Source organism: Saccopteryx bilineata, chromosome 1, assembly GCF_036850765.1.
Source record: "Saccopteryx bilineata isolate mSacBil1 chromosome 1, mSacBil1_pri_phased_curated, whole genome shotgun sequence".
NCBI classification, from domain to species: Eukaryota; Metazoa; Chordata; class Mammalia; order Chiroptera; family Emballonuridae; genus Saccopteryx; species Saccopteryx bilineata.
The window spans coordinates 17498908-17518308 of record NC_089490.1 but is presented as its reverse complement, the minus strand read 5'-3'; the positions used below and the strand labels follow the sequence as shown (position 1 = coordinate 17518308).

Sequence of the window (19401 nt, the reverse complement as noted above, 5' to 3'; positions counted from 1 at the left end):
TCATTTCAGAATGTTATAAAAATGGCATCGGACAGCATTTAACTTGAGTCTGGCTTCTTTTTTTTTTTTTTTTTTTAATAAATTTTTATTAATGGTAATGGGATGACATTAATAAATCAGGGTACATATATTCAAAGAAAACATGGAGTCTGGCTTCTTTCACGCGGCATACGTCTCTGGACATTCACTCCTTTGATATGTATCGGTTGTTTCTTCATTTTAATTGCTGAATAGTATTCCACAGTCTAATTGCACTGCTCTGTGCCTGAAGGACATCTGGGTTCTTTCTAGTCTGCAGCCAGTATGAATAGAGCCGCTGTGAATACACACACATGGGTTTTGTGTGAACACAAGTTTTCATTTCTGTGAGCTAAGCACCCATGGGCATAATTGCTGGATCTTACAGTAGTCGCAATTTCTGTTTTGTAAAAGAAAAACTGCAAAACTCTTTTTTAGAGTGGTTGTATCATTTAGCCGTGGTACCTTTTACATTCCACATTCCCACCATGAATGTGCGAATGATTCAGTTTCTCTGTATCCTTGAAAACATCTGGTTTTGTTGATATTTTTTATTTTTGCCATTCTATGTATGTATTTTCACTACATACATAGGTATGTAGTGATATCTCATTGTGGTTTTAGTGTGTATTTCCTTGGTGGGTAATGCTGTTGAATATCTTTTCAAGTGTTATGAGTGCCTTCTAAGGTGCTTATACTTTTGTTTATTTTTCCCAGTTTTGCTGAGATATAATTGACATGTAAGTTTAAGGTGTACAGTGGGATCCTTGGAAACATGCAGTATATATTGTGAAAGGATGATCACAGTTAGGTTAGTTAACATCTCCATCATCTCATGTCATTAACTTTTTCTGTCTGTGATGAGACTATTTAGGATTTAGTCTCCTAGCAACTTTCAAGTCTCTAATACAATATTGTTAACCATATTCACCAAGGAGCACATTAGATCCCCAGAACTTACCCGTCTTATAACTCAAAGTCTGTACCATTGGAGCAATATCTCCCCTTTCCCCCACCCAGCCCCTGACGACCACCGTTCTACTTTCTGTTTCTATGAGTTCCACTTTTTCAGATTCCGCATCTGTGTGAGATCATACAGTATTTTATCTTTATTTGTAGAATTTGTTTCACTTAGTATAACGCCCACCGGCTTCACCCATGTTATTGCAAATGGCAGGATCTCCTTTTTCTGTTGTTGTTGCAGAATAATACTGCAGTTTATATTTAAATACATTTAATACTTTCTAATACCCATGGGGTGTAATGTTAGCATGAGCTTGATGATTTTATACAAAGAAAAAAGGCAGTTTCTGTGTTGTAAGGATATGAAAATCAGTTCCACTTAACATTTCTCAGGCAGTACTGAGACCATGTTATCAGCAGACACACTGTCATCTGTTCTAACTTGATTATCTATACATATAAAACTCCATTATACATATAATACATAATATATAATGTATTAAAATATTCCATTATATCATATATTACATTTAAAAAAATTCATTCATACATTAGTGAACAACACATTGGTCTATATTTTGGCTAATGCTTCAATACCTATGAGAATGCATCCTGGTTTTACTTCTTTTGGATATATACACAAGAGTAGGATTGCTGGATCATGTGGCAGAAGTTTTGTTCAGGAACCTCCATACTATTTTTCATAGTGGCTGCAACAACTCAATTCCCACCAACAGTGCAGGGGAGCCCATTCTTTCTTGGAATGACCATTGCCTGGGAAAGTCCTCCTCCTCCACTCTTGGTCTCTTCCAAATCAAAGCCAGATGAGATACCCTTCACCGAACCCCTTGCTTACCCTGACATAACTCCTAATTTCCTACTGGAAATCTGTATCTTTGCTCAGACCTTAATCTCCAAGAGGTGAGAGGTATATAGTTCAGGGTTCCCAGCCAAAACTTGGCTGTCACAGACCAAGTGCCATTTCTTCAATGAGCGAATAATAAAAAAACAGAATGATTTCAGTGCTATAAAGAGGTGCTGGCACAAAGGAAGGAGGATTAAGAAACAGGGAAAGGGACAGGGGTTGTCACCCCATTAAACACACTGCAGGCCAGCTCTGGAGCGAAGTCCACAGCCCAAGGCTCCACCGCGCACACGCGCAGCTCGCTCCCCGCCCGCTGTGGCCTCTCAGTCCCGCCCTCGGGGCTGCCCCCCTATATCAGCAACCAATTAGTGAGAGGAGGCGGGCCGCCTGCTTGGCGCATTGCTCCTTGGGTAGAGTCCCTAGTTACTGTTGCTAAGACTGCCGCCTGCGGGAGGTGGTGGTGGGGGCATCAGGAGTTTGGGGCGCCTGGGCCTGAGAGGTCAAGGGTCAGTGCAGAGCCCAGGAGGAGATGGTGAAGCAGACGATCCAGATTTTCGCCAGGGTGAAGCCCACTGTCCGGAAGCAGCCACAAGGGGTACGGGTCGGAGCAGCGAGGGTGCGGGAACAGCGGGGCCTCCCAGGCCGGGGGAAGGGCGGCCCGCGAGGGTCCTGGGCCGGGTGAGGGTGGGGCGCCGCGGGGCGCTGCCCAGAATCCTGCACTCTGTCCGTGGAGCCCTGACAGCCATCAGACACCAGAGCCCCGCTGTCGGGACTCGAACAGACAAACCCCCAGGCACTTCCACCCAGCACACCCTGTGGGCACAGACATACCCTGCACAGAGGCACATGCCTGCCCCTGGGCACACCTGTTCACACAGGGGCAGGAGCGTGCTGGTCTGTACAGTCACGCAGACCGCACCTCAGCTACGCACCCTTCTTGCCCCTTTCTGGGAAACGGTCACGCGTCTCTGCACACATACTAATACTCAAACTTATGTTTCGCATACTCGGGCAAAACGTGCAAGGAAGAGATGCATGTCCATACATACATGTCTGAGATGTTACTGATAATAGATACACTATGGCTCTGCATACAGTAGGCCCCTAGAATTTGTTGATTTTATTTTCTTTATGCAACAAAAACATGAGCGTTGACATATCGCGTATATAAATGCATACTTATGCATTCTGACAGAAAGAATACACATACATTCTATCAGAAAACATTAGCCTAGGCCCTGGCCAGTTAGCTCAGCGGTAGAGCATTCGCCTGGCATGTGGATGTTCTGGGTTTGATTCCTGGTCAGGGCACACAGGAGAAGCCACCATCTGCTTCTCCACCCCTTTCCCTTTCTCTCTCTTTCTTCCTGTCCAGCAGCCATTGGTTCAAGCGCATTGGCCTGGTGCTGAGGATGGCTCCATGGAGCCAACACCTCAGGTGCTAAAAATAGCTTGGTTGCCAGGGTGGCCCTAGATAGGGAGAGCACCCCCCCAGATGGGGGTTGAGGGGCAGATCCCCATTGGGGCGTATGCGGGAGTCTGTCTCTCTATCTCCCCTCCTCTCACTTACCAAGAACAAAACAAAAGAACTAGAAACATTAGCTGAGGACCTACTCGGTGCTTCCTCTAGTGTGCTAAGCTCAGGAAGGTACAAAGAAGGTTGAGACATTGGCCTTACTCTGAGCACAGATATTCTGAATGCTTCTTAAGTTTCAAAACATTGTTTTCGCTCCTTGGGAAGGAGCATAGTCATTCTTACCACTTCTGTGCTGTGTCTCCGTTATCCCTGGTTCGCATGAGAACCCCGCAAGGTTAATGCCATTTTCCTCATTTTATAGATGGGGAAACTGAGTCTCAGATAGGTTGGATAATGTGGTCAAGCCACTCACCTTGTGATGGGCAGAACCCCGATTTTAATGAAGGATTTTTTATTCCAAAGCTCTTGGAACTTCAGACAGAACCTTTTTTTTTTTTTCTTTTTGCCTCACTAAGCAAGAATTTAGGCAAGAACAACCTGAGTCCTGAGAATCAGTGCCTGGGATGAGCACATTATTAATATTTTATCTTTAGCCTATATCTATATTTCTACACTGGGCTCATGTATAAATGTAACATCACAGCATTTCATAGGCTAGCATTTGCCTCATGTAGTGTATGTATTTAAAAGAATGAGAATATAGTGTCTTTGTCATCACTCTTTAACTCATGGAATGCATTGAGAAGAAGCAGGAGAAGACTCCAGAGAAAATATTGACTTTGTGTTTTTTTTTTAAGGAATAAAGCAGTGCAGAAAGGAACCATGGCTACCTTCCCAATTTCTCTCCTCTTACATCCTCTTACAAGAAGGTTTTTAAAAATGCATCGCATGTAAAAAGTATATGTAATATCTGTCTCCCCTTTAAATTCTTACTAAAAATGTTGACCATATCTACAGCCTTGGCAGTCAGTAGCAGGTGCTTAGATATGGTAATATAACAGGATGCAGGCAGGATGCAGGCAGGACTCGGGGATGGGCTGATGGAGAATCTTGGATTTAATATTGAATTTTCTCTTTTCTTGAAACGCACTGTTTGGATATTTTAATGTGCCTTCTTGTGCATTTCTTTGGCAAGAGTCTGTGGAGTAGATTGGTATTCCAGGAAGTATTTTTAGATGTCACACTGTATTTCAATAATGTCAGGTTTCTTGCTGAGATGCAACATTATGCCACATACACAAAAATAAAAGAGCACAGATGGACACATTTTGAGTTGGTGTACCCTGCTCTCCCTTAGAAATCCCAGTTTTAGCATCCTGTCTTTTTTTGCTCCTGAAAAACATTGTATGGTTGTTTCTCAACCTGGAAATGCTGCTTGTAGCTTTAAACCAAGAGTAATTCAAAGTTTTATTTCCTTTTCCTCTTCATTTTGTGGCTCTACCACTTCATTTCTCTTATTTCATAAGATTCTATAAATTAAACTATTGTAATATATAGGTTAATACATCAGAAAACATGTAAGACGGGATAATTTTAAGAAGGGCAGTGCTTTTCATTGGTATAGGGCTTTGTAGATTTCACAATATTTTTATATTCGTCTTTTCATTAGATCTAGTTGTCTTCTATTCTTAAAAAACCTACTCCAGCCTGACCTGTGGTGGCGCAGTGGATAAAGCGTCGACCTGGAAATGCTGAGGTCACCGGTTCGAAACCCTGGAAACCCTGGGCTTGCCTGGTCAAGGCACATATGGGAGTTGATGCTTTCAGCTCCTCCCCCTTCTCTCTCTCTGTCTCTCTCTCCTTTCTCTCTCCCTCTCTCTCTCCTCTCTAAAAATGAATAAATAAATAAATTAATTAATTAAAAAAAACAAAAACCTACTCCATCTCAAATACTTTTGTGACTAAGAGTAGAAAGCCAATCTATTAGACTAAACAAGTTTTCCGGTGATAAAGGGCTTTTCTTAGCTCCTCAATGAATGGCCTCATGATAGTGGTGATTGTCACTGTTCCTTCCTACTCTGGTAGACAGTCCTTTTTGTCCTCTGAGCACTGTTACAGGTTTTCTTTCTTTTTTTTTTTTTTTTTTTAAAGTGTGGCAACCCTCACTTTTCTATGTTTCGTGTCTTACATGCCTGTTTTACTCACCTGTTTGGGCATCAACCATTTTCTTTTTAAATGTAGTGCCTGGCTTACAGGACATAATTTTTAAATGTCTCTTGAAAAATTCCTAGCCAGAAAGCTTTGGACTTGATGCCTTCACTTTCTATAAATACTTTTATTTTGCACAGATTCTTCACATTCTAAATGAGAGTGTTCAATAAAAGTCTACTTAGGAAAATCATTCAGATTTTCTGGAGATTTAGGTAGGCTTTTACTTATTTAAGAACATAACTTTTCCCCCATAATTAAGCATCTAATGGATCTTAAACAGGAAGTATTGCCTGTTAGAAAGAATTTTATTTCCTGGTGAAAGACAAGAAGCCTTTCTTAAGAACCTCTAAATCTAATGACTAGCATTTTTTATGGTGCCTTACAAAATGCTTCCATTTCCATGACATCATTGGATCTCCACAGCAATCTTGTAAGGGGGGCAATTCTGTTTTCCTCATTTTATGTAGAAAGGATCCAAGATTCGGAATGTGGTGGCTGGTCACACATCTGGTGAATTGAGCTCAGCATTGGACGCAGGTCTTTGAACACAAAAATCTTATGCTTTTCTTTAATGACCGCTTTGTAGGTAGGACTCTTGATTTTTCTGGCCAATAAATAGAAGCGTAGGTAACCAAGACGACAGTCAGAGCATATTATAGTTGTAAGGGGGGGGGGGGGGTTAGTTAAGACCTTTCATTTCCATTTCAGTTTGGAGAGGTTAAGTGATTTTTCCCAGGTCATTTGCTAATTAGTAGCTGGGTTGGGAGTAGAACCTTGACATCAAAGACATGAAACATATGTGTCTTTTTTTTTTTTTTTCATTTTTCTGAAGCTGGAAACAGGGAGAGACAGTCAGACAGACTCCCGCATGTGCCCGACCGGGATCCACCTGGCACGCCCACCAGGGGCGACGCTCTGCCCACCAGGGGGCGATTCTCTGCCCCTCCGGGGGGTCGCTCTGCCGCGACCAGAGCCACTCTAGCGCCTGGGGCAGAGGCCAAGGAGCCATCCCCAGCGCCCGGGCCATCTCTGCTCCAATGGAGCCTTGGCTGCGGAAGGGGAAGAGAGAGACAGAGAGGAAAGCGCGGCGGAGGGGTGGAGAAGCAAATGGGCGCTTCTCCTGTGTGCCCTGGCCGGAATCGAACCCGGGTCCTCCGCACGCTAGGCCGACGCTCTACCGCTGAGCCAACCGGCCAGGGCCATATATGTCTTTTGAAACCACGTGTCTTTTATCAAATACCTGACTATGTCTCATGAAAACTGGGGCTTCTTTGAACACAACTTGAATTAGAACACTCTTTTGAGCTCTCTGAGAAGTCTCAGACCTAGTCCTTTTATCTTCTTGTCTAGCATTCTGTAAATGCTCAAAAGTGCTTGTTACTTGTAGGAAAATGTTAATTTCTGGTACATAATTCCAAAGCAATATTCAGGTAGTATGTTGCTTTCAGGATCATTTGTTTCTCAGCAACAAGGACACCGCAATGTTCAAATTTGAATATTAGATTAGTCAACGAGGTTCTGAGCGTTGACAGAGCATTGATTTAGGTTTCTCCTCTTCTTAGTTTGTATATTTATTTGTGTCTGCACACAGTTCAAAGAGGAAAATTACCCAAATTATACTATGTTTTGACTTTATATCTTAAAACTATGATCTTTCATAAAATTACAGTGCACATCATAATAACGTGGTCATAGTTCAAGCCTGAAATTTACCATTTTATATTCATTTCTTGCCTTCATATTTGCAGATTTATTCCATAGACGAAGATGAAAAATTAATACCTAACTTGGAAATTATCATACCTCGTGATTTGGCAGATGGATTTGTGAATAATAAGCGAGAAAGCTACAAATTTAAGTAAGTTTATCTTTTTCCTTTTTTTTTTTTTAAGTGAGAGGAGAGGAGGTAGAGACAGACTCCTGCATGCACCTGGACAGGAATCCACCTAGCAACCCCAATCTGGGGCCGATGCTTGAGTACTGAGCTATTTTAGCACCTGAGGCTGATGTGCCTCAGTGCCTGGGACCATTCTAGAACCAATTGAGCCACTGGCTGCGGGAGGAGAAAAGGAAGAGGAGAGGGAAGGGGAGGGGGAGAAGCAGATGGTCTCTTCTCCTGTGTGCCCTGACCAGGAATAGAACCTGGGACATACATATGCTGGCTGACACTCTATTCACTGAGCCATTGGCCAGGGCTAGGTGAGCCTTCTTTATAACATAAATGATGTATAGGCCTCCATGCACACGTGAACACTCTATATCTGTACTGTCCAATATAGTGGCCACTAGCCACATGGAACTCTTAAGCACTTGAAATGTAGCTAGTCCAAATTGAGATATGCTGTCAGTGTAAAATATATCAAGAATTTTTGAAAGCTTAGTATGAAAAAAAAAAAGAATGTAAAATAGCTCAAGAATATTTTCCAATTGATTCCATATTAAAATGATAAACTTTTTAATATGTTGTGTTAAGATAGAGTGAAATTAATTTCACCTGTTTCATTTTACTTTTTAAAAACTGTGACTACTAGGGAAATTTTAAATAACACCTACAGTTGCACGTATTGCAGTACCCTTCTCTCGGCCAGGGCCAGACTGCGTGGTCCGGGTGAAAAGCACCACCAGCCGCCCCAGGCCGACATCAGGGCCTTCCGTCCAAACCCTCTTCCGTAGCCAGGCCTTCCGCTTGAGGATTATGGCTCTTTTAAATTGTCTTTATTACCTGGTCTCAGATGATGCGATTTCCTTTAAGCCCCACTTTTGATTTTTGGAGAAATTTGAGCCCAAGTTAAACCCATATTTGATCTGTGGCTCGTATGTAGGTGGTGGATTTCTGGATGCTGCTGCAGGAATCCTAATTGCTCTCCTGCAGTTCTCTGGAGGCTGTTTTGCATAATTCTTATTTTGAGACTGTTCCCGCCCTTGCTGTTTGGATAGAACTGTCCTGGATAGCTGGATATTTTATATTTTTATGTTTCTCTCTCTCTCGCTCTCATTTATTTACTCTTACTGGTTTGTCCCACAAACTTCTCTTTGGTCTGCACGACTCTGACCTTTGTCTCTCGTGTGTATCTCTCCTGCCACCTGCCCCTTCTTCTTGTGCCCCCTTTTGCGGTAAGTGCCAGCAGGATTGCGAGCGCGCGCTCACCTGGTGAGGGGGTTCTCACCATCTGTTTTTGGCTCCCCATTCCTTTCATTCTGTCCTTTCAGGAGGATAGCCTATAATAAATGGCTTAATTTTTCTGAAGGGGGCATTCTCCACCAACGTAAACATGCCATTTACCTTCACAGCTGTGACTTTCTGACAGCCAGCCTGGCCCGCTCTTCGTCAGCCACATGGTGCTGAAACGTTTTATTCAGCGTGATTCTGTGTGATTGTTAAGAAACAACGGGCCCTGGCCAGTTGGCTCAGTGGTAGAGCGTCGGCCTGGCATGCAGAAGTCCTGGGTTCGATTCCCGGCCAGGGCACACAGGAGAAGCGCCCATCTGCTTCTCCACCCCTCCCCCTCTCCTTCCTCTCTGTCTCTCTCTTCCCCTCCCACAGCGAGGCTCCATTAGAGCAAAGATGGCCCGGGCGCTGGGGATGGCTCCTTGGCCTCTGCCCCAGGCGCTAGAGTGGCTCTGGTCGCGACAGAGCGACGCCCCTGAGGGGCAGAGCATCGCCCACTGGTGGGCGTGCTGGGTGGATCCCGGTTGGGCGCATGCGGGAGTCTGTCTGACTGTCTCTCCCCGTTTCCAGCTTCAGAAAAATACAAAAAAAAAAAAAAAAAAAAAAAAAAGAAACAACGGACCATGTCTTGATGGACTGGCCCTTTCCAAAGTATTCTTTATGTGCTAGAGATACAGAGTACATTTAAATATATGATTATTGAAAAAGCGCTGTTTGCTTATTTTAAAATCTCTTCAATCGTTCTTTCTAAATCTCAGAATTAGAAATATTGGCTTGGTATTTTAAATAAAGAAGTTAATAAAGTATTTGACTTAGACATATGTTCAGATGTAAATATTTAAGCGTTTCCAGGCTGTTTTCTCCCAAGAAAACGCCTTTAATCAATAAATATTTATGACCATTCAGGGCGTGCTGTTTCGATGGCTGGGATAGGGTGGGAAACCTGGCCAAGTCCCCGCCCTTGTGGTGTTTCCCTGGTGGGGGGGAGGGAGGTAGACCGGCGGATCAGTAAGTAACATGTGTTTTAGAACGTGTTAGTGCCATGGAGCGAACTCAGGCAGGAGGGGGACTCAGGAATGCTGGGGATGGGGCGGGGCAGGGCAGCCACGGGGAGGGACACTGGCAGTATTACCCCCAGCAGTCAGGGAAGGTGCCCAAGAGCGTGACATTTGGGCGAAACATGAGGGTGGTGAGGAAGCCCGACATCCCGCTTCTGAGGGACAGGAATCCCAGGCCGAGGATACCGCAAGAGCCAAGGCCTGCGCTGGGGGGACGCCTGGCTGGCTTGAAGATTCGGGGTCTGAGCGGCCAGAGGAGAGGACGCGAAGGGGAGAGGGGGGAAGGCGCTCAAGGGGCAGCAGCGTGGCCAGGTCATCGGGAGTTTCCCCCAAAGTGCCACAGAAGGCGATGGAGGGCTTTGATCGGAAGGATGAAGCAATCGCACTTATGTTTTAAGCAGGATCGTTCTCGCTAACATGTAAGAAAAGAGACGGCAAGGGAGTAGAGGAGACGAGGCGAGGCATTTCGGTAGCTCTGGCCCCGGGTGGTAGCAAGTGGAAACGTTGAGAAATAGTTGGATTCGGCATGTGTGTATTTTAAAGGTCAGCCATGACAGAGCCTGCTGGTGGGTGGGATGGACAGTGTAATGGAAAGAGAGGAGTCAAGGGCGCCCTGAGGGTTTTGGACCGGACTTTTAGAAGGATGGAGTTATCATTGAGTGGGAGGAGGAAGACCGGGACAGTTTTGGGGTGGGGAGAGGTCTGCCCGTGCCAGGTTTGGAATGGAGTTGAGAAAAAGCCTGGACAACCTCCTCATAAATGAAAGGGCTTCTGAGGTCTCAGGAAACCTAAGTCATGTCCCAAGAGGCAGTGTTGATCTGGGGCCCTGAGTGAATTGCTTTATCTCCCTGGGAACAGACTCAACTTGTTAAGTTCTGTGATTCTATTTTGCTCTTCCAGGGTTTTCAGAAAATAGCTCACCCATAATGCCCTTTCAGATGACCATGTAACCATTATTATATAAAATAAAATATCTGGGGATGATGCTGTGTGATGTTTCACGCTATTGTATCGTTTATTGAGACCTCTGCCACCTCCTTGGTGGTCGAGGTAATTCCTGAAACTTAAGGCAGTGAGGCTGGGAGGAGCTGTTGGTTCACTCAATCATCATTCATGTCATAAAGAATCACATCCGCCTGTCCCGCTCCTCAGAAGCACCGCTGGGTCTGTGCTCAGATAACACAGCGAGTGGGTTCTAGAGAGCCCTTGGGCAGCCGTGCCCCCTGCGTTCCCATCCGGAGCTCTGAGGCACCTGCAGGATTTGAGGAATGCTCTGGGCACCCTCGGTAAATGTTGTCTAAAATGATCTTGCCGGCTTAGTGACGCAGTTGTAGGCAGAGTGCCTTACAATCTCTCTTGGTATACAGTTTCGTTACCTGCTTCTTCAAAAGGGAGGTTGATAAGTTTAGGGATCTTTTGAAGTTGATGTTGATCGAAGACAATGAATTCCATTCTGTTTTGTATTTCCAGTCCAGCTTCAGGTATCCTTCCGAACTCCTCAGTAGTGAAAACAGCCCTGCCCTTCATGTCTTCTCGACATTAGTTGAAGATGTGCCCAATTCACTTGTGCGAGGCAGACACATGGAACAAAGATGCCCAAGTCACCCTGGAAGTGCCTGAAATGCCCTCAGTGTGTTTGTTGTAAAGATTTTGCTTTAAAGCATCCCCCCCCCCCAAATTTTTGTTTTGAAAACTTTTCGACATGCTGTAGAGGTAGAAAAATAATGCGATCAACTCTCCTCTGCTCCATGTGGGAGGTTCACCAGTTGTTAACATTTTACCTTATATACTCCATTCTCTCTCTCCCTCTCTCTTTCTCCTTCTCTCTCTCCCCCTCTCCTCCTCTCTCCTTTTCTCCCTCTCCTATTTCCTCCCCCTCTCCGTCCCCTTTTCCCTCCTTCTCCCTCTCCATGATGGTGTAATGGGAACATACTTGCTGGTAGCAACTTGCCACACTGTGAAAGAATAGACCGTGTGTCTTCTACCCCAGCCGTTCCGCTGTGCCTGTGATTGCGTACAGAGCGAAGTCCCAGCGCCGCTGCCCAGAATAGTGAACTGGACACCGTTCCGCCTCCCCATGCCCCGGGCCTTGCCAATCTGATAAAGACTGCTCTTTGCAGGACAGATCTATCTTCATTTCATTTTTTTGACTTTTGACTCATGATCAACAAAGTGAAATAAACTTCCCTGAAAGCTAAGTAGCTAATGCTAGGATGTAGTACCTAATTAATGGAAAAGGAACTTCAGTTCAGAATTATAAGGCCAAGTTCAATACTCATACATTTCACAGCTGTGTTCTTTTCTTACAGGTCAGACATCAGAAGGTCTTTGGCTGTTTACATCCTGTTCTTGGGTTTCCATTTCATGCACTTATCTAGATTTGAATTGGATGCCAATTGCAGACACTGTCCCTCTTGAGAGCTAAAAAACACACAGTTTATTATGTGGTTCAAAGCTGCTGTAGTTTTTCAGAGGGATTTATTGTACAGATCTTGTCAAAGCAATACTGTTTACCCACCATTTGTATACAGGGGTACAACAGTGCAGTGTGGTTGGGACTACAGGGCAGACATTGTGTTCGGTTAGGTAAGCCCAGTGATGTAAATATGGGGTAATTTACAAAGCTGTCAGGAAAGAAAAAACAAACCAATCCAATAGTGTTTGAAGGCTTAGCTTTAAAATAATTACTGTTTTCACATTTGCAGATTTCAAAGGATTTTTGATCAAGATACAAACCAAGAGACCGTTTTCGAAAGCATTGCCAAACCAGTTGCTGAGAGGTAGGATTTCCTGTATTTTGTTCAGTGCGTTAGTGGTTTTTGATCTTGTCTTTAATTCTCAGATAATTGTGGTCATGTGCTTCAGTGTATCGATTATTTATGCAGGCTGACAGGTATGTAACAATGCAAGCATTAATATCTTTTATTCACACGGCTGTGTGTTTCAAATTTAGATTCTGAGCCCCCACACAAGCCAGGGAGATGGATAAAACAGCTATTGTCACTCCCATTTTGAAAGATACATGCATCTCTGTGGATCAGAGAGAGTAAGGGACAACTGTCCAGGCTTGGTGGCTTGTGGTGGCAGAGCCCCAACTGGGTCTCTAACTTTAAGTTCAGGGCTCTCTCCTCCGTAGAGTGTTTCCACCATATTGTTAGGCATGGCTGATCCAGCTCAACCTCAGTGTAATCACTGTACTTCAAAGCTTGGCCCTTAGCTCCTAGGAGCCTTTTGTTTCTGTATATCCAGACTATTTCAATCTGATGACCATGAGAAGCAAAGTCACATGAGAAGACTGAAAAAAATCAGAATGCCATTTTATTCATATACAGCCTGTCTGTAAAGTCATGGTGCACTTTTGACCGGTCACAGGAAAGCAACAAAAGATGATAGAAATGTGAAATCTGCATCAAATAAAAGGAAAACCCTCCCAGTTTCTGTGGGATGATGTGGCAGCATGTGCGCATGCGCAGATGATGACGGAACACCGTGTATACAGTGGAGCAGCCCATGGCCATGCCAGTGGAGATTTGGGTGGTACAGAGGAAAGTTCAGTGTGTTCTGCGGCTCGCTAAATTCGAATCCGTGACCAAAGTGCAACGTGAATATCGGCGCGTTTATAACGAAGCGCCACCACATAGGAATAACATTACTGGGTGGGATAAGCAGTTGAAGGAAACCAGCAGTTTGGTGGAGAAACCCCGTTCTGGTAGGCCATCAGTCAGTGACGAGTCTGTAGAGGCTATACGGGATAGCTACCTAAGGAGCCCTAAAAAATCTGTGCGTGAGCCCACATCGAACTGCGCTGAATAGATATGAAACTGGGAGAGTTTTCCTTTTATTTGGTGCAGATTACACATTTCTGTCATCTTTTGTTGCTTTCCTGTGACCGGTCAAAGTGCACCAGGACTCTAGGGACACACTGTGTATCAGCAGTCTCCTTGGGGCCAGACGCTGGAGTCTTGGGTTAGCACACCTTCCTCTTGTAGGGACTCTCTGTAGGAAACCACTACTTACTAAGCTTGCTTTCTAATCCTGATGTCATTTGGGTGATTTCAGTCCCCAGATATGTCTATCTTTATGATGGAAACGAAAGCTATACATCCTGCTGAATAAACCCATTTTTCTGGCCCGTTCCGGGACACCCTTTCCCAGGAACACTGTTGGGCGCACGTTGGCTGTTGTCCTCGAACCCTTGTTTTATGAATCCTCGTCAAACCAGGCCCTTCCCTTCCCCACCACCCCCAGCCTTATTACTGAGGTGTAATTGACACATAACATTAGGTAAGTGGAAGGTGTGCAACATGTTGATTGGATACGTTTGTAGATTGTAAAAAGATAATCACCACAGTACTAGCTGCCCTTCATCTCATCACAAAGTGACAGTTTCTTTGGCGAGAACATTTCAGATCTGCTCTCCTGACAACATTTAAGTCTGGGGTGCGGTAGTATTCATCACAGTCGCCATGCTGTGCACTCAGACTTGTTCATTCGGCCCTTCTCTTTTCAAACTTCTTTCTTGGCGGCGAGTGAGATGCAACCGGGTAGGCGTAAGCTATATATTTTCCTTAGAGCTGGAATCCAATAGCATGTCTTTAGATTAAAGTGAGGTCTCCTCGACTGGATGTCATACATTTCTAAAAGTCTCCTTTTCTAAGTAATCTCGCGGGTCATGTCAGTTTTCAGGTGGTGGTCTCATGTGTTTTATTCTGGAGCTTCCTAAAATCACGCGGGGAAGGGGCCTCGGTCTCTGTGCCCAGGACATCCGGTTCTCACTCCCACCGCCCACCGCCCACCCCCGCGGGCCTGTCCGGCACACCTCCCCACCGCCCCAGCTCTGGCCACGCCCTCTGTCGGGGTTCTCTTCTCGTAGACATTGGCAGCGTCTTCCTCAGTCTTCGCTCGGGTATCGCCTTCTCAGTCCAAGCTTCCTGTTTGAAACTGCACCGCCTGTCACCCTTCCCTGTTCTCTGTTCTTTTTCCCAGCGCTTGTCACCATCTGACAGACTGTGTAGTTTGATTACTCATTGGTTTTGGTCTGTCTGCCTTCCGCTAGAACAAAAGCTTCAGGAAGGCTGGGGAGTTGTTTTGTTCGCTGACTCGCAAAGACACCCAGCCCAGTGAGGACCAGACTGAAGAGGTGATGGCGAGAGCGTCTTCATGCAGGCTGCCTGGGCTGGCCCCGGCCATCCTTTCTGTCATCAGCAGGGAACCACCCTCATTGTCCTTTTGAATACTTTTCTCCTTGTGTCCCATTATTTCTGAAATGGTTTCTGCTAATCTTTGTTTTCTGTCAGCCTTAAAGTGATTTCTCTCTCTTGATTTCCTAAATCTACTGTCCCGGGACATTCTGTCTCTAAGTGTAGGCGCGGTCAATAGCCAGACTCAGAGGCCCTGATCTTTCACCGGTTCCCTTCACCTGTTCGTATTGATGGTGGCTACTGCCGTGGCGTTCGGAGAGACGCCCCGTCCTGTCTTCATTTCTTTTTTCCCTTTATCACGCTCTGTTTTCTCCCCTTCTTGCTGTATGTTGCTATGTGCGCTTTGTTGTTGTTGCCGGTGCTTCCCATGTTCTGTCAAGGTGTACGTTGTGTTTTAACACATCTGCGTAGTGTACACAGATATATAAACTTGTCTGTATATCTCTGTCTGTCTGTCTCTCTCTCAGGGATCTTAGCACACTTTTTCTTTTCCTTCTCTTTCTCCTGCTCCCTCTTCCTCTTCTTCTTCTCATTCTTTTACATCTTTCTCCTCCTCCTTCTTCCCCCTCTTTTTTTCTGTTTCACCCTTTAACATTTCTCGTAATACTGGTTTGGTGGTAACAAACTCCTTTAGCTTTTTCTTGTCTGGGAAGCTCTTTATTTCCCCTTTAATTTAAAATAATATCGTTGTTGGGTAAAGTAGTTTTGTTTAGTTTTTTGTTGTTGTTTTTTTTTAAACCAGCAAGGTTGTGGGTCTTTGCTTTTCATCACTTTGAATATTTCCTGCCAATCCCTCCTGGCCTGAAATGTTTATGTTGAGAAATCAGCTGACAGTCTTATGGGAGCTCCCTTGTAGGTAAGTAACTGCTTTTCTCTTGCTACTTTTAAGAATCTCTCTTTGTCTTTCACCTTTGCTATTTTAATTATGATGTGTCTTGAAGTGGGCCTCTTTGGGTCCATCTTCTTTGGGACTCTGTGCTTCTTGGACTTGTGTGTCTTTTTTCTTTACAAGGATAGGGAAGTTTCTGGTCATTATTTCTTCAAATACAGTGTGTCCGTAGAGTCCTGGTGCACTTTGACCGGTCACAGGAAAGCAACAAAAGATAGAAATGTGAAATCTGCACCAAATAAAAGGAAAACTCTCCCAGTTTCATACCTATTCAGTGCAGTTCGATGTGGGCTCACGCACAGATTTTTTAGGGCTCCTTAGGTAGCTATCCCGTATAGCCTCTACAGACTCGTCACTGACTGATGGCCTACCAGAACGGGGTTTCTCCACCAAACTGCCAGTTTCCTTCAACTGCTTATCCCACCGAGAATGTTATTCCTATGTGGTGGCTCTTCGTTATAAACGTGCCGATATTCATGTTGCACTTCGGTCACGGATCTGAATTTAGCGAGCCACAGAACACACTGAACTTTCCTCTGTACCATCCACATCTTGACTGGCCTGGCCATGGGCTGCTCCGCTGTATACACGGTGCTACGGCATCATCTGTGCATGCACACATGCTGCCACATCATCCCACAGAAACTGGGAGGGTTTCCCTTTATTTGGTGATTTCACATTTCTATCGTCTTTTGTTGCTTTCCTGTGACCAGTCAAATGTGCACCACGACTTTACGGACACACTGTAGGTTCTCAATCCCTTGGTCTTTCTCTTCTCCTTCTCATACCCCTATGAGACAGATGTTGTTGCACTACCTGCTGTCCCAAAGGTCCCTTAAACTACCCTTACTCTTTTTTGTTCTTTTTTCTTTTTGTTGCTCTAATTGGGTGTTTTTTTCTATCTTGTTTTCCAAGTCACTGATTTAGTCCTGCTTCACCCAAGCTACTGTTTATTCCTTCCAGTATATTCTTTTTCTTTCTTTTTTTTTTTTTGTATTTTTCTGAAGCTGGAAATGGGGAGAGACAGTCAGACAGACTCCCGCATGTGCCTGACCGGGATCCACCCGGCACACCCACCAGGGGGCGACGCTCTGCCCACCAGGGGGCGATGCTCTGCCCCTCCGGGGTGTCGCTCTGTTGCGACCAGAGCCACTCTAGCACCTGGGGCAGAGGCCAAGGAGCCATCCCCAGCACCCGGGCCATCTTTGCTCCAATGGAGCCCTGGCTGCGGGAGGGGGAGAGACAGAGAGGAAGGAGAGGGGAAGGGTGCTTCTCCTGTGTGCCCTGGCCGGGAATCGAACCCGAGACTCCTGCACTCCAGGCCGACGCTCTACCACTGAGCCAACCGGCCAGGGCCCTTCCAGTATATTCTTGATGTTGGATATTGTATTCTTCATTTCTAACTGGTACATTTTTATGGTTTCTGTGCCCTTTTTATTGCTTGCTATCTATTTGTTGAAGTTCTCACTTTTTCCCTTGAGCATCTGTATAACCATTACTTTGGCTTTTTAGCTGACAAATTGCTTATCTCCGTTTTATTTAGTTCTTTTTCTTTCTTTTTCTGTCATTGAGGCCCGTTCTTCCCCCCTACCCCCCATTTCAGCTCCCTCTTTATTTTATTTCTGTGTATTGGATAGATCTGCGGTGATTCCCAGCCTTCGTGTAGTAGATGTTCTGTTGGGTCCAGTGGAGCAGTCTCCGTGGTCACCTGAGCTGGGTGCTCCAGGAATGCTGCTCCTTGTGTTTGTTATATGGGCCCACCTGTTGTAATTGAATCTTTATTGCTATTGGGCCGTTGTGCATGGATTGACCCTCACTGCAAAGGCAGACAACTGAGCCACTGTCACCCCCTGAAACTATCCAGACCTCTACTTTCCTGGCCACGTCCACTGACTCCTCAACAGGGCCTAGTCTAAACAGAGTGGGCAAGAGGGAGTCCCGAGGGTGAGGCAATGGCTTTCCTCCGGGCTAATGCCGTAAGGAGGGAAGTGCACTACCAAGAAAGGCAGTGACTGTGGTTTGAGGGATGGCTGAGCACAGGGAGCCATGTGGCTGTCCCCCATCCCTTACCCAGATCTGCAAACCCCAGACCCCACTCTTACCATGTGACTCTAGTTTGCTCAGTCTTCCCTCTGCCGAAGCTCAGCGCAAGTGGCTGTGAATGAGATTTTGTGTGTTGGCCCTTTAAGAGGGTACCTGCATCTCTGTGGACTCCCATCTTTTTCTGGCAGACAAAATCCCTGCCCTTTTTTACAGCCAAATGCTATGTGGGTGCCTCTTCCCAGCTCTGGGCTGCAGTGCTAAGTTTGGGGGTTAGGCGCTACATCTTTCCGGGGGAAGCCCCCTGCAGCTGCAGTCTCCCTCTCGAACCTCAGCTGCCACTGGTGGAAGCAAGGCCAGCTGTTCTGCGTCTCCGCCCTTCCTACGAGTTTCAATGCAGCTTCTTCTGTGAATCCGTGGTTTTAGACCACTCTTCAGTTAGCCTTGGTTTGGTTATTCAGGATTATTGTTCCTAAGTTTAGTTGTAACTCCAGTTTGGTCCTAGGATGAGGTGAGTGTAGCAGCCACCTATTCTGCCACCATCTTGGATTGGTGTGAAAACTTATATTCAAGCTCAGGGCTTGTCACATTAATTATTATTTTTTTGATAATTGAAAAATAATTTCTTTTCTTCCGACATGATCTATTCTTTCTTTCTGAAACTTCTCGTTCCAGAGTTACTTCAAATATTATAACTGTCCACTCCCAGTTTCAATCTCTTTGTCTTTACATTCTGAATTTTCAGTTCAACCTTGAAGCATGTTAATTTGCTTTTTAGTCTTGAAGCATGACAATTTACTTTTTAGTCATGTGCATTCTCTATCACCTACCTCTTAAATTTTTAATTTTTACAGTTTTATTTTTCATTTATAGCACATGAAAAACAGCCTGTTCTTGTTTATGGGTGTGGTGCCCTCCCATTTCCCTCTGAAGACAAGTATCTCCTTTCGAATTGCTGGCTTGTTTTCCTGTACACTTTTTCTTTATGCGTGTGTTCTTCTGCTGTTGAGTTTGGCGCTTCCTTGGTGCATATTTTCCTCAGGTATTTGGTGATTCAGAGTGCTGAGCTCGTCCCGTCATTGGCGGGGGCCGCTGTCTGTCTGAGGACGCTGTTGCTGTTCACTGTGGTCCACCCCGGTGTCTGTGGGGCCCGAGCGGCATGTTCGGAAGGGTACACTCTGGGCTATCTGCTGGGTGAGAGGGCCTCTTCCCCACTGGGAGTGGCTCACCACCAGGGACTCTGGTCATTGCCACCAGTCCAGGTTCCCCTTCACAGAAAGGGGTGCAGCAGCGGGGGGCAGACAGACGGAGGCAGAGTCATATTTTCCTTCAATTCAGTTCAGAGGAGATGGTTGTTAAGCAGCGTGATTTACCAAATTAGGAAACTTGGATGGAGGAATCACTATTTTCATTGACTTTAAATATGTTATATACAGTAACTGTATATGTTATACCCAGTTTATGCAAACTTGAATTACGTGACTTTGCAATGGTATATGTAAAATATCAATGAAATCTCATTTGTATACAATATTTAAAGAACTATTTATCCTGTAACTTAAAAACTGGT

General features: G+C 45.1%; 1 protein-coding gene across 2 annotated transcripts in view; it reads left to right on the top strand.

Moving 5' to 3' along the window:
- Window positions 1-2310: 2310 nt before the first annotated feature.
- The window catches only part of KIF6 (kinesin family member 6), a 403829-nt gene continuing 386738 nt past the window's right edge, over window positions 2311-19401 (top strand). For both annotated transcript variants that reach the window (XM_066252931.1, XM_066252930.1), the window contains exons 1-3: window positions 2311-2441; window positions 7223-7332; window positions 12407-12481. In XM_066252931.1, coding sequence (XP_066109028.1) covers window positions 2376-2441; window positions 7223-7332; window positions 12407-12481 — 251 coding nt within the window. In that variant the 5' untranslated portion in view covers window positions 2311-2375. The remainder of the gene's footprint in view (window positions 2442-7222; window positions 7333-12406; window positions 12482-19401) is intronic.